The sequence below is a fragment of the Anabrus simplex genome, chromosome 2, assembly GCF_040414725.1.
Source record: "Anabrus simplex isolate iqAnaSimp1 chromosome 2, ASM4041472v1, whole genome shotgun sequence".
Lineage (NCBI taxonomy): Eukaryota > Metazoa > Arthropoda > Insecta > Orthoptera > Tettigoniidae > Anabrus > Anabrus simplex.
In genome coordinates, this window is record NC_090266.1 from 1,104,902,491 (window position 1) to 1,104,915,405 (window position 12,915).

At 40.3% G+C, this 12,915-nt stretch overlaps 1 protein-coding gene across 1 annotated transcript in view; it reads left to right on the forward strand.

Moving 5' to 3' along the window:
• The window catches only part of LOC136863786 (cell adhesion molecule Dscam2), a 1,545,364-nt gene that overhangs the window by 935,108 nt on the left and 597,341 nt on the right, over positions 1 to 12,915 (forward strand). The window contains exon 8 of the mRNA XM_068226091.1: positions 5,254 to 5,398. Coding sequence (XP_068082192.1) covers positions 5,254 to 5,398 — 145 coding nt within the window. The remainder of the gene's footprint in view (positions 1 to 5,253; positions 5,399 to 12,915) is intronic.

Below are 12,915 nucleotides of genomic sequence, written 5' to 3' on the forward strand. Positions count from 1 at the left end.
TTAAAACATAGTACTGTAAAGTCCTTGTCTCGAATACTCTGTGAAACCAGAGTGTATCCCTTCCTAGGTATTTCTAACATTTGAATGTAAATCGATAATAAGTAAAATGTAAATAGCGTAGAAATGATCATCCAGTCCGTACCGAAATTACAACATTTCTTTGAAGATCTAACATTTAAAAATATGTAATTGATCATATTTGATAAATAAATATGTTTTTAAACACGTAAAAGTTATAGTCTCAATTACCTACAATGCACGGGCCATTAGAGACATCGTAGCTGCTACAGCTCTGATAAGACCCTAGGTTAAATATATAGTCTGAAGTCCGACAATATCCACAAACCACTAAACGTTTCTCTGGAGCAGTACTGCATACTACAACCGAGTATGCAAGACCCGGTCGAATCTGTTTGTTAACAAATATTGTTATTATCTTTACGTCCCACTAACTAATTTTAGTTTCTACGGAGACGCCGAGGTGTCGTAATTTGGTCCCGAAGGAGTTATTTTACGTGCCAATATAACGACATGAGGCTGACGTACTACAGCACCTTTAAATACCACCGGGCTGAGTCAGGATCGAACCTGCCAAACTGGCCAGCGCCTCAAACGTCTGAGCCACTCAGCCCGGCGTGTCTGTGTTCATTGCCTCCTGTCTGTGTCAAATCTGTTCCTTCAGGTGATTCCTTTGCTTTTCGTAGAATCGTACTATGACACAATAGCAACAACATAGTGGTAAAACATAGTTTTCTTTTCCTGTCTTACGTCATATTATGAGTTGCCGGTAGAATTGATTTTTATTCATTATAGACTAGTCACTAATTAATACAATTATTTTCGTAACACAGCAAGAATGCATTGAGTATATAAGAAGTGCATTATGTAAATCATTTAGAACAAGAATAGATTACTCTTGATTATAGTTTATTAATCTTAGAGTAACGAGTTAGGAATAGCGAATTCGTAAGGGTACAATCTATGTCGTCAATTATAAACCAGTATCACGTAAGGACAAACTTATAATTTTGCACCACCGAGCTCGATAGCTGCAGTCGCTGAAGTGCGGCCAGTATCCAGTATTCGGAAGATAGTAGGTTCGAGCCCCACTGTCGGCAGCCCTGAAAATGGTTTTCCGTGGTTTCCCATTTTCACACCAGGCAAATGCTGGGGCTGTATCTTAATTAAGGCTACGGCCGCTTCCTTCCCACTCCTAGCCCTTTCCTGTCCCATCGTCGCCGTAAGACCTATCTGTGTCGGTGCGACGTAAAACAACTAGCAAAAAAAAAATTTTGCACCAGAAGAAAAGAAAAATATAGAACTGTAAAATTTTCCAGAATTCTTATTAAATAGTATCTTGTAATGAAATAGCTGAAGTAATTTGTATGTATAGGGGGCTTCCTGGCCGAGACGGTAAAGCGGTTTAACCGGAAGCACGTGAGTTCGATTCCCCTCCAGGGAGTCGAAAAATTCAAGAAACGAAATTTCCAATTCGGAAGGTGCATATGACCCTGTGATTCACTCGGCCTACACCAAAAATGTGTACAGGGTAATTCCTGAGGGGGAGGGGAGGGGGGGGAACGCAGCCGGACGTAGAGCCAACCACTCTACCTCACCAAGCGCCGAGGTTACGGATAGTGGAAGGCTTTACCTTCCATCCATCCAAGGGCCTTCATGGCCTGTACGGAGACACTTTGCTTTGTTTTTAATTTAAAAGTAAGATGGGGGGGGGGCATCATTTTCGTACGTACTTGTCCATGTTAGTTACGCGATAATGAATTGCTGCATTTAGTTGTTCTTTGTTGTTGGCTACGCGGTGTTGTTTCTAGCGATGGTACTATTGGGGTAAGGCCGGTCCGATATGAAATGTTTGGCCGAGTATAGCCGTCGCATTATGTTCACTGGTCGATCAAAGGCAAACCGAGTCTAAACCAGTTTAGGCTGGCTTCTAATAGCTACGCAGGTTATCAGGTACAGTGCACAATGTTGTAGCATATCCGTGAGGTGAAACAAAAAAAAAACACAAAAAAAAAACTTCTGTTACATGCTTTTGTACATACTCCTCCATTCATTAATTTTCATTCTTGCGCTGCTACTCTTCGGTAGATGAGGTGAAATGTCCTATTTAGCTATTGAGAGACCGACGTTACTTTGCATAATAACACTGGATGGTGGAGGGAAATGGTCAATCAAACTTCTTGCTTGCAAGACATTGAGTGAAGTGAAGATGCGCTGGGAGATTGGTTGAGGGTTCACTCGTGCTCCAACTCTAGTTGAGTAAATACTGCAATTTGTCCCCGTCAGAGGCTCGCGCCCCAATCGAGTGGCAGATACAAATGGTGTGGAGAGAGGGCATGAGATGGTGTAACTGCGCTTGTCTTGGCTAGGGTTCAACTACCGCCAGGAGCCGAGACCCACCCGCTAACAATGCGCTGGTTCAGCGCTCCTTAAAGGCGAAGCTCGCGTGGTATAACGCTTTGTGCAAAGTCCTGTTCGTCCTCCACGTAGCGCCGTTCGGACGCCTGGTATTAGCGTAGAAGAAAAACTTTACTTAGCAACTCACAAGCAATTGATTTAAATCTGGTTTGTGGGAACAACTTAAAATTATGTTGCATATACTTTTGTCAGAGGTGATTGTTAGAAATGTTGTAATAAAGGCTTGGGACTAAATTTAACACTTCTTTGATCCTTTAAATTTGCACATTATTTCACAATGTGTATCTGAATTAAATGCATTACCTTATATCCTTTGCTTAGCTACTTTTTCTAATGAACTGAGGGTAAATTATTGGTCATCCTGAAAAAACTATAGATGAAAAGAGTGCACTGACAAGAAAACGTTGTAATCTATGCAGATGTTCACATTGATGAGAATTAAAGTAGAACTACAGATGGTACATAGACAATATAATGGTAGGTAAACCTATAACTTGACAAAATGAATTTATGTAAAATCAACGTCTTACAAGTGAGAGCCCACTAGCTCAGTGGCGTAAGCACCCGTTTCTTAACCTGAACTTTCCAGGAACCTCGGTGGCTTCGGGTAGAATTTTCATTAGGGCCAGCACGTGGTGGTAGAAAGGGTATCCAGCTATGTACTGAACTGAGCCTGCTGGCTTCTCTGACCCTTAGTAGATGTGAGAAAGTGGCTTTGAAAAATGAATGAACATCTTTCAAACAATTGTGCGTATACATATGACTCGGTCAAGAAACCAGGCAAGTAGTGAAAACTTGAATATATTGGAACTGGAAGAAAAATGTCAGTCACCACTGGTCTGTATTTCCGGGCTCTCGCCCAGGTGACAGATTCCCTACAGCGAGAATGGTGGGAAAATCCTAGTTCCCAAAACGAAAATGATATCAGTAAGGGAAAAATCTGAAAAGCAAGTTTAGTTCGAAGATGGTTTTCCGTGGTTTCCCCATTTTCACACCAGGCGAATGCTGGGGCTTTACCTTAATTAAGGCCACGGCCGCTTCCTTCCCACTCCTAGCCATGCCAGCGTCGCCAAAAGACCTGTCTGTATCGATGCGATGTAAAGCATATTATATATATTGATTATTAAGATAGTAACAAGAGGACTTTTAAAATAGTGACGGCCGGGCTGAGTGGCCCAGACGGTTGAGGCGCTGGTCTTCTGACCCCAACTTGGGAGGTTCGATCCTCGCTCAGTGTGGTGGTATTTGAAGGTGCTCAAATACGTCAGCCTCGTGTCGGTAAATTTATTGGTACGTAAATGAATTCCTGAGGGACTAAATTCCGGCACCTCAGCTTCTCAGAAAAGCCGTAAAAGTAGTTATTGGGGCGTAAAGCAAATTAACATTTTTATTATTAAAATAGTGACGCTAAGTCCGGCTCCGTGGTTAAATGGTTAGCGTGCTGGCCTTTGGTTACAGGGGTCCCTCGTTCGATTCCCGGCAGGGTCGGGAATTTTAACCATAAATGGTTAATTTTCCTGGCACGGGGCTGGGTGTATGTGTCGTCTTAGTCATCATTTCGTCCTCATCACGACGAGCAGGTCTCGTACGGGAGTCAAATCAAAAGATCTGCATCTGGCGAGCCGAAAGTGTCCTCGGACACTTCTGGCACTAAAAGCCATACGCCATTTTATTTCAGTGACGCAAATTTTAATGAAATATGCTTTTATCTTCATCACACATCTCATCATTTTATGTATTCTTATTTTCATACTTATCTAGTAGCATTGAGATGTATTTTGTCAAGTTTACTAGCCAGCTAAGGATGATGGTCTAATAAGTACCGAAACTTATTTTTTATTTTTTATTTTTTGCTATTTGCTTTACGTCGCACCGACACAGATATGTCTTACGGCGACGATGGGATAGGAAAGGCCCAGGAATTGGAAGGAAGCGGCCGTGGCCTTAATTAAGGTTCAGCCCCGGCATTTGTCTTGTATGAAAATGGGAAACCACGGAAAATCATCTTCAGGGCTGCCGACAGTGGGGCTCGAACCCACTATCTCCCGATTACTGGATACTGGTCGCACTTAAGCGACTGCAGCTATCGAGCTCGGTGAAGCCGAAACATGTACTGGTAGATAAAAATGCTTTCGCATGACTGAATTTATTATTTAATTATAGTGCGAAGTGTTTTAAATTATTTTGAAAGCATAAGTAATGCGATGAATTCACCGTTGCAATCAACGGTATTTAGTTCGAAGATGGTTTTCCGTGGTATTCTATTTTCACACCAGGCAAATGCTGAGGCTGTACCTTAATAAAGGCCACGGCCACTTCCTTCCCACTCCTAGGCCTTTCCTATCGCATCGTCGCCATGAGGCCTCTCTGTTCAGTGCGACGTAAAGCCAATTCTAAAAAAGTACATTTATTGTATTTTTTATTTCCTTTCTGCTACTATCTGATTTAAGACAAGCCAGCCTGTCGGAAGTTCGCCCTCAAATTGCTACGTGTCTGAAATTTGAAAAATTCCTGAAATAATGTCAGCCAAGTAAAGTACAGTAGTATACCGAGATTTGATTCTTCAAGCTTGAATACAGAAGTACGAAGCCAACTATACTTTGTAGTCAATTAATTGAGATTTTTAGCTATAAATATTTTGTTTTGCTCAATTCAATGCATCAAGAGATCTTGAGTGAATCCTCAGGAATTTTATTAATTTATTCTGTTATATATCTTAGACGCTGACTATAAACTTTCCCTTTATCGTATTTTTTTAATCTTACATAAAAGAGATATAATTTTTTCTGAGTATATACTGTACCTCTGTCTTTACAGATGCGGCCCCTCACCTAGCATACGAATTCATCGAGCAAACTATGCAGCCTGGACCCTCAGTGTCACTGAAGTGCATAGCGGCAGGAAATCCCACACCGCACTTCTCGTGGACTCTTGATGGCTTTCCACTACACACCAGTGACAGGTAAGCAAATACGTACTCTGTTTTTGTCACTGGAACCTATGTTAGTGCATTTTTTATCATATTCCGTACGTTTCACCTTAACTGAAGCATTTAGTCTTACTAATAACGATACTGGCTTTACGTCCCACTAACTACCATCACAGTATTTGGAGGCGCTAAGGTACCGGACATTTTGTCCTGCAGGTGTACTTTTAAGTGGCGATAAATCTACCGACACGACGCTGGCGTATGTGAGTACATTCAAATACAACTGGACTATGCCGTGCTCAAACCCACCATCTTCGACTCAGAAAGCCAGCGCTTTCGCAATCTCAACTACTCAACCCGGCATTCAACCACATTTTCTGGACGAAAATGTTAACGGGATGGTTAAACACAGTATGTTATAAATTAAATATATATTCGAACACTACATATTGGAACCTTTCCCACCGTCCCCCATGACTCATGGGACCATGTGACAACAAACCAACCCTTTCGGGTCACGAACATATGGGACCATGCTCCACGGAAGTCGATAGTCAAGGGATCTTTTTGGTCTCTGCCGATGTCTCCTCATTGGGATTGTATATTTAATCCACTCACATGAGAAGTTATCAGCCATACGACTCAGCTAGATCACAGCTACTCTCCCGTTCCTGAGGTCTGAACACGGACTCCTCAGGGCCGAAGAACGTTCGCGGCATATAGAGGCTATCAAACATAAGCTATCTTAAAGGCCTACAATGAACGGAAGAGGATTCTGGATGCATGTTTTTCGGTATAGATAGGCATGAAATCGTTTAGAACAATTTACTATTCACTCGGTGAAATATACAAAATTTACATACACTCTTGATCCTTTTTACACAGTTGATATCAGCAATCACTTATTTTAGCAGCGGAAAAATCCGGGCTGCCATTGACATCAGATGTTACCTCCACATTCCACAGACCAAAATCTATGTGGACGGCAACGTTAACTGGTACTCTCTTTAATCCAATTAAATTTCCCTTTTGACACAGACGTAAATATCCATATCCCTCTCTACCAAGACAGAGAATTACCGAGAGGTTATTAATATGATCTCACCTTTTCACATACTATCACTTTGAATTGCCTGTGTCCTATATTGCTTACATAACTATTACATTAGTTTGGATGTATGCTACACAAATTGTTTTGTGTATTATCGCGATTGTTTTGTGCGTTCCATCCCCCGGTTACCATAAACCACTTGAGTACGACATACACAATAAAATGACCCTATCATATTCACAAAAACAAAACAAGCCATGTTCCCCCCAATGCGAGTATTCCATGGGACTGAATCCCGTATTACACATTAGACTCTATTTACACAAAAGAAAAATGTCCGCTTTTGAATGGTCGGCTAACTTGAGAAATCACGAAAGTAAATATAAAAAAACATAATTAATCCGAACATTCTGACCATATCAGAAATCCGTCATTAAAACACGGAGAAAGAAAAAGAAATGGACTCAAGTCTTCCATATAAAATTAAACACAGACTTGAACAACGAACTATCACTTGCGATCACTACCAGTGGACTTTCACGAAGTCTAGATTCAAATCGACATCGATTATAAGTAAACAAAACACTTCCTGGAAAAGAAATATATCAAACACATGTATCAATAAAGACAATAGCTGTAAATAACCCGTTGTAACCCGCTGTCTTAGCGAGCTGTTGATCCCTGCTCTGCCCACACGAGGTTCGAACCTGAGACTCTGGTCGTCTCCATCCAGGGTACTGTAATCAAGCCCTAATTAATCTAATCATGTATCGAACAGTAGTTACTCTCTACATTGTTTTCCGGATCAAGGCTAATGGACAGTGTGTATTATTTACATAAAATTTGTGTCTTCTTTCACACAGTAGAACGCAACATTCTACCAGACACGTTTTCTTAACAAGGCGAGTTCTTTCTTTTCTCTGGTCATAAATTCTGACCCAAGTCCGCTCCCCTCTCGCACCACAGCGAGACTAATTCACCACATTCACAGGCGGCCTTCAAGGAGTCTATAACATCATTCAATTTAGCTAATGCAGGGTCACCTGCTCAAATTAGCTCATTACGATCCTTATGACCAATAATTATTTATTTATTTCTATTACTCAGCCAGATTATCTCAAAAACTCCCTCGCTATACTAGCAATTGGGATTTACCCATACATTTCCAATCGTATCCTCATGCACACTTCCAATCGCCTTTCCTCGAACGACAACGTCTCCTAATTCCACCCGTGTGTGTATAGATTGTGTACCTGGCATAACATTAACTTGCCATTTTAATAGATCGGCATGAAATCATCGATCAAAACATGAAAGAAAATAATAATAATAATAATAATAATAATAATAATAATAATAATAATAATCAAAATTAATTAAAATTATTAAATCCTGCCAAAAACACTAACAGACCTCATTAGTGTAATGTCAATAGTGTAGTGGAGGACAGGGGTTCAAACCTCGGCACTTCATTTCTTGACCATCTTCAGTTGCAGCCAAAACGTATATTATCATGCAACAAACTCTACCATTACGAACATAGTGCTGATTCTAGCCCAAGCCTTTTCGCTCATACGGGCACTCGTTGATGACTCTGTCACCTCGCTAGTCCCTGTCTAACTTAGGCAATAGCTCAGATGAGATCTACATTATTAATCTACATAGCACTCTACTCCTTTTCCCCTCAATACCTTCTCAGCACTAAATAAACAAAATATGATAACATGCAAATATATCCACTAAAAGGGGTCCCACATTCTATACACTAACACAGGATAACTCCCTTCCCATATCTAATTAATTAATTGAAACAAAAATGAATAAAAGGATTCCCGACCATTCTTGGGCGGATTAAACCTATTTATATACGTTATTTTAACCCTATACTTCATGACTATTATTTACAAAGGGAAATACTAGCATTGGAAAAGAAAACATAACTTTGTACTCAACGGTTGCTGTCATCGGCCTGGTCCGGAGGATCCGGAGGCCCACCCATGTTGGATTACTCCATGGCGTTGGATCCTGGAGTCCTGGAGTTCAGAAGTTCCATATCTTGTCTCGCGTAATCCATTTTTGTAGCACACGGATCACTGAAATTAGATTGTAATTTACACAATTTATCAATTTCTTGCACACGTGTTACCGTTCACTCCTATTACTTCTTTTTCTACCCACTGCCAGTTACATGGAGATGAATATATCGGCTACTTTCAGCTGGTCTATTACACTGTTAAGCCGGGCACTCCCAGCATCCGCATGATGCAGAATTTTCTATCCCTATCTTTTGTATGTCTTGATAGTTCAGGAACACTTCTCACTGCCTGTTACTCAGTTAATAATCTGACCTGCGCTTTGTTCAGAAACAGCGCGGATTTATACAGATCTATGTTCTCCCACAGAAATTCTGCGTACTATCCAGTAATTGTTGCTATACAAAACCCTACTTCATATTTCACGAAGTCTTAGTCTACTTCGCAACCGAGATCTAAAGTACATCTCATTACCGTAGTCTTCTGTTGCCTATCACAAATTATAAACGAAAAAAGAGTGAAAGATTTCACCCCCCGCTTTGTTCACATAGTATACAAAGGAGCGGTAATCCGATAGCGAACCGACCGTCGTTTCCCGTCGAAAGCTCCTCAACGAATGCTGAAGCTCCCTGGAAGTGCAAAAACTTATACTAGCCCCGGCAGTAGGGGCGGTTTAGTGACTTCATCCCCACTCTTATTTCGACTGCTCCTGGATAAACCAGCCTGTCGAAATTAGCAATACGCTAGACTGTGTGACTTGGTTATGCACAAGTACGCTATGCCATGCGGAATTGGATATGTTCGGCGGATCTGCCGTAATTAATTTATCATCTTGGAGGGGAAGTAGGGAATCCCCGAAGGCATCTGGTTTTCCACTAGGCGTCCGTACGCTATGAGTGTTATATAAGTTGTTTACCAACGCCTTTCGCTTGGAGAGTATTTTCTACCAGAACTCCTGACTTTATAATTCCACCAAAATTCAGCACACTACTCTAACGGGTGCAGTATTGTTAATTAAGCCTTATTTATGCCGAAAATGCATTAAATCTTGCCCGATCGCTTTGGCATCGCTGTACACTGGCATATGTTTTCCAATATGGAGTCGCTAAATAGTGTTCTTCTCCTGCTTCTTCTATGACGTGTGCCTAGTTCGGGGATTCTTTAAGCCACCCAGTGGGCGGGTGAAGGCGCCTCTCTGGCGGGCTTCGTATTGCACAACTTGATGATACTCCCAACATCTACACAAAGAGAGCTTGCTGCCTGCTTCCTTACCAAGCATATCACCTTGAAATAACTATTAATTGTGCCGATACGGTCACAATATCATGAAATACAGTTAAATGTTCTCTGTTGAATGATGTAATATAACAGGATATTTTAATATTGAATATTGTAGTATTGTACTGAAGTATGTGCTACTGTAGATTCAAAATTATAAAATCTCAACATTATCTTATGGCCTAAGCCATCGAGAACATTCTTTTGAAATTGATTCTGGACTTCATGATCTAATAACTCCAACTTCATCGAAAATAATGTCACAGGTAGTGATATAATTTTAACGGGAACGAATTTACCTGTTGGCTATCGATTCCTTTGAATAATATATGATAGCCCAAGATATACCCTAAATAAGTTATAATGTAATATTCATGAAATACAATGTTTTCTGTTTAATAATGTAATATAACAAGATGTTTTTAATGTTGAAGTATTGTGTTATTGAAGATTCAAAATTATAAAACCTCAACATTATCTTATGGCCGAAATCACCGAGTACATTCTTTTGAAATTGACTCTGGACTTCATGATCTTGACAGACTTCGTGGATTACATCACACACAATTCTCAATTTCTAAAGTTGTTATTTCCATGTTGTGCGTCTTGGATTTTAGATGTTCCCAAAAGAGAAGCTACGAGGTACTTAGGTGAAAACATACCGCGGGTCTCAAAGCCTAAACCATATTCAGGTAAAGGCTTCATTCAGGCGGCGATACAAGCAGATGGTGATGTAAGGCCTTGTTGCACCATGCTAGAACTACATAAGTTTACATTCGCGGAAAATTCAATGAGGAAACGCCTGTCATTCTTCGGCGTGGTAACACCAGTCTTATACTATACCTTCAAAACCTTCTGTCGAAAGAGTAATGTAAACAGTTTTCCACTGATGAAAACGCCACTAAATATGGGGAGTTTTCCATAAAAGACATGAGGGAATAGACAATATTGAAATGAATATCCCATTCCTTGTAAAGGATTTCCTGTCTATAAACACTAAATGATTCACAATGTCTGCAAGCTGACAAAAGAAACATTCATTAAATATAATATGTCGTTAAAATATAGAGGTACAGGTACGTTTTGCATGGGCTACTCTACACATGTTTTGTTATCGCAACCTAATGGAACTCTGCTAAGGTTGCTGAAATTTCACGAATTCGTCTTCTACTGGGACCCTCTTTGACAAATTTCAAAGCACATTTTCGGGGAAACATTACATTTTCAGTCTTGGCAAATTTCAGTACGGCTACTATATGCATTTGCCAATATGGAGCTCCTCTTTGCATAAATCAGTCTGTATATACACAAACTCGCTTCTTGAAATCTTTAAAAATTATCATCACATATATAGTGCACCGAGAACCTCCACCATATTAAATTTATCGACTTCATAGTTTTAACGAATGACAGTTATGTGATACCACCTCTTGAAGATGAACAATTTACAGTCGGTCATAAAAATGTTCCACTCGTAAATCCAATATCTAGTCAGGCGCAAAATTAATTTTCGTATTACCAGTTATATTAGCTCCAGTGGTTCTTTCTATACAAACTCTGTTTTTTCTCCTATCTATTTCACTATTTATTTCTCATATCCTTTAAATTTTCATCTTTCCTTCCAAAATACCAGTGATCTGATTACGTCAGAAAGACAGGATTTTATACTGATAAAACACTCCTTCCCTATCAGCACTAGAATGTGAATTAAGTCATTGTAGTAGCCCATTAATCTGCACCTGTCCTGGTTACTCCAAACTAATGCATATCCGGACATATCAAAGATCAGTATGGTGTATAGCTAGTGGCACTGTTTGAAGTAAGAAAAGATTTCCTGTCATACCGCAAAAAGGCATGATACTTAATACACCGAGAGTGTGAACTTGCAGCTGGCCCCGCGGTGTAGAGGTAGTGAGCCTGCCTCTTACCCGTAGGCCCTGGGTTCGATTCCCGGCCACGTCAGGGATTTTTACCTGGATCTGAGGGCTGGTTCGAGATCCACTCAGCCTACGTGATTACAATAGAGGAGGTATCTGACGGCGAGATGGCGGCCTCGGTTTAGGGAACCAAGAATATTGGCCGAGAGGACTCATCGTGTTGATCACACGATACCCCATAATCTGAAGGCCATCGGGCTGAGCAGCGATCGCTTGGTAGGCCATGGCCCTTCGAGGCTGTTGCGCCATGGGGTTTGTTTGTTTGTATGAACTTGCGCGAGGTACTTGAAAGAAGTGCGTGAAAACTAAAACAGCATCGGATTCATTCTAACTTCTGAAGAATGAGGTGTGGAACAAACACCTATCATTCCGATATGTAAACAAATCGACGTGGAAGGGGAAGGGGGGGGCGGAGAACGCAGACTGCACAAGTTCTTCTTCCACCCATGAAGCAGATCGATGTACTAACCGAACAACATACAACGGTTTTCAAATTCAATTGATCGTACTGAATTTCCAACACCCAAGGAAACAAGAACAATTTTAAAAACACAAATGTTTTATGATTCACTTAGACCATTTAATGATAATTGAAAGGACTTAGTTTCACATTCAAAAATCGAATGTCAGGCGTAAATTTATTACCAAATGCATTGCAATTGCAGCATCAAGGTTATCATTCCTAAGAGCAGTGTAAGAAATTCGACTCTCGGCTGATGCGAGACCCATTCTTTACCTATATGAGACCTTTGTTAACCAAATCTCACTCTAAGAACTGTTTATCCTCTAAAACAGGTGAATATCGCGTTACATATACGCCCAAAAAGTAATAGCTTTTCGGTAGCAATTAACTCTAGAATCCTTCTGCGAAAATAAAATGTAATATTGTACGTTGTATATTGAAGTAAATAGCGAATTTCTTGGAAGTATAATAATTGATAATATTGCTAATTATTATTCGTAAATTATAAACAAACTTCCCAACAGGTGATCTAAAAACGTGACGATGAACAATGGTTATAGAAGAAGTTTTATTTTTCATCAAGTAGTAATACAGTTTTTGAAACAAACAGTTGAGGATGATATGTTATGGAAATTAATACAAAAGAGAGAGTGGGGGGGGGGGGAAGAATGAAATGAGACCAGGTCAGATGAAGACAAGAATGATGGGAGTGGTTGAAAAACACTAGCTGTCCGTCAGAAATTAATGTGCTGAGGTAGGCTTCCTTTCTTTAATACAGTTTATCAGAA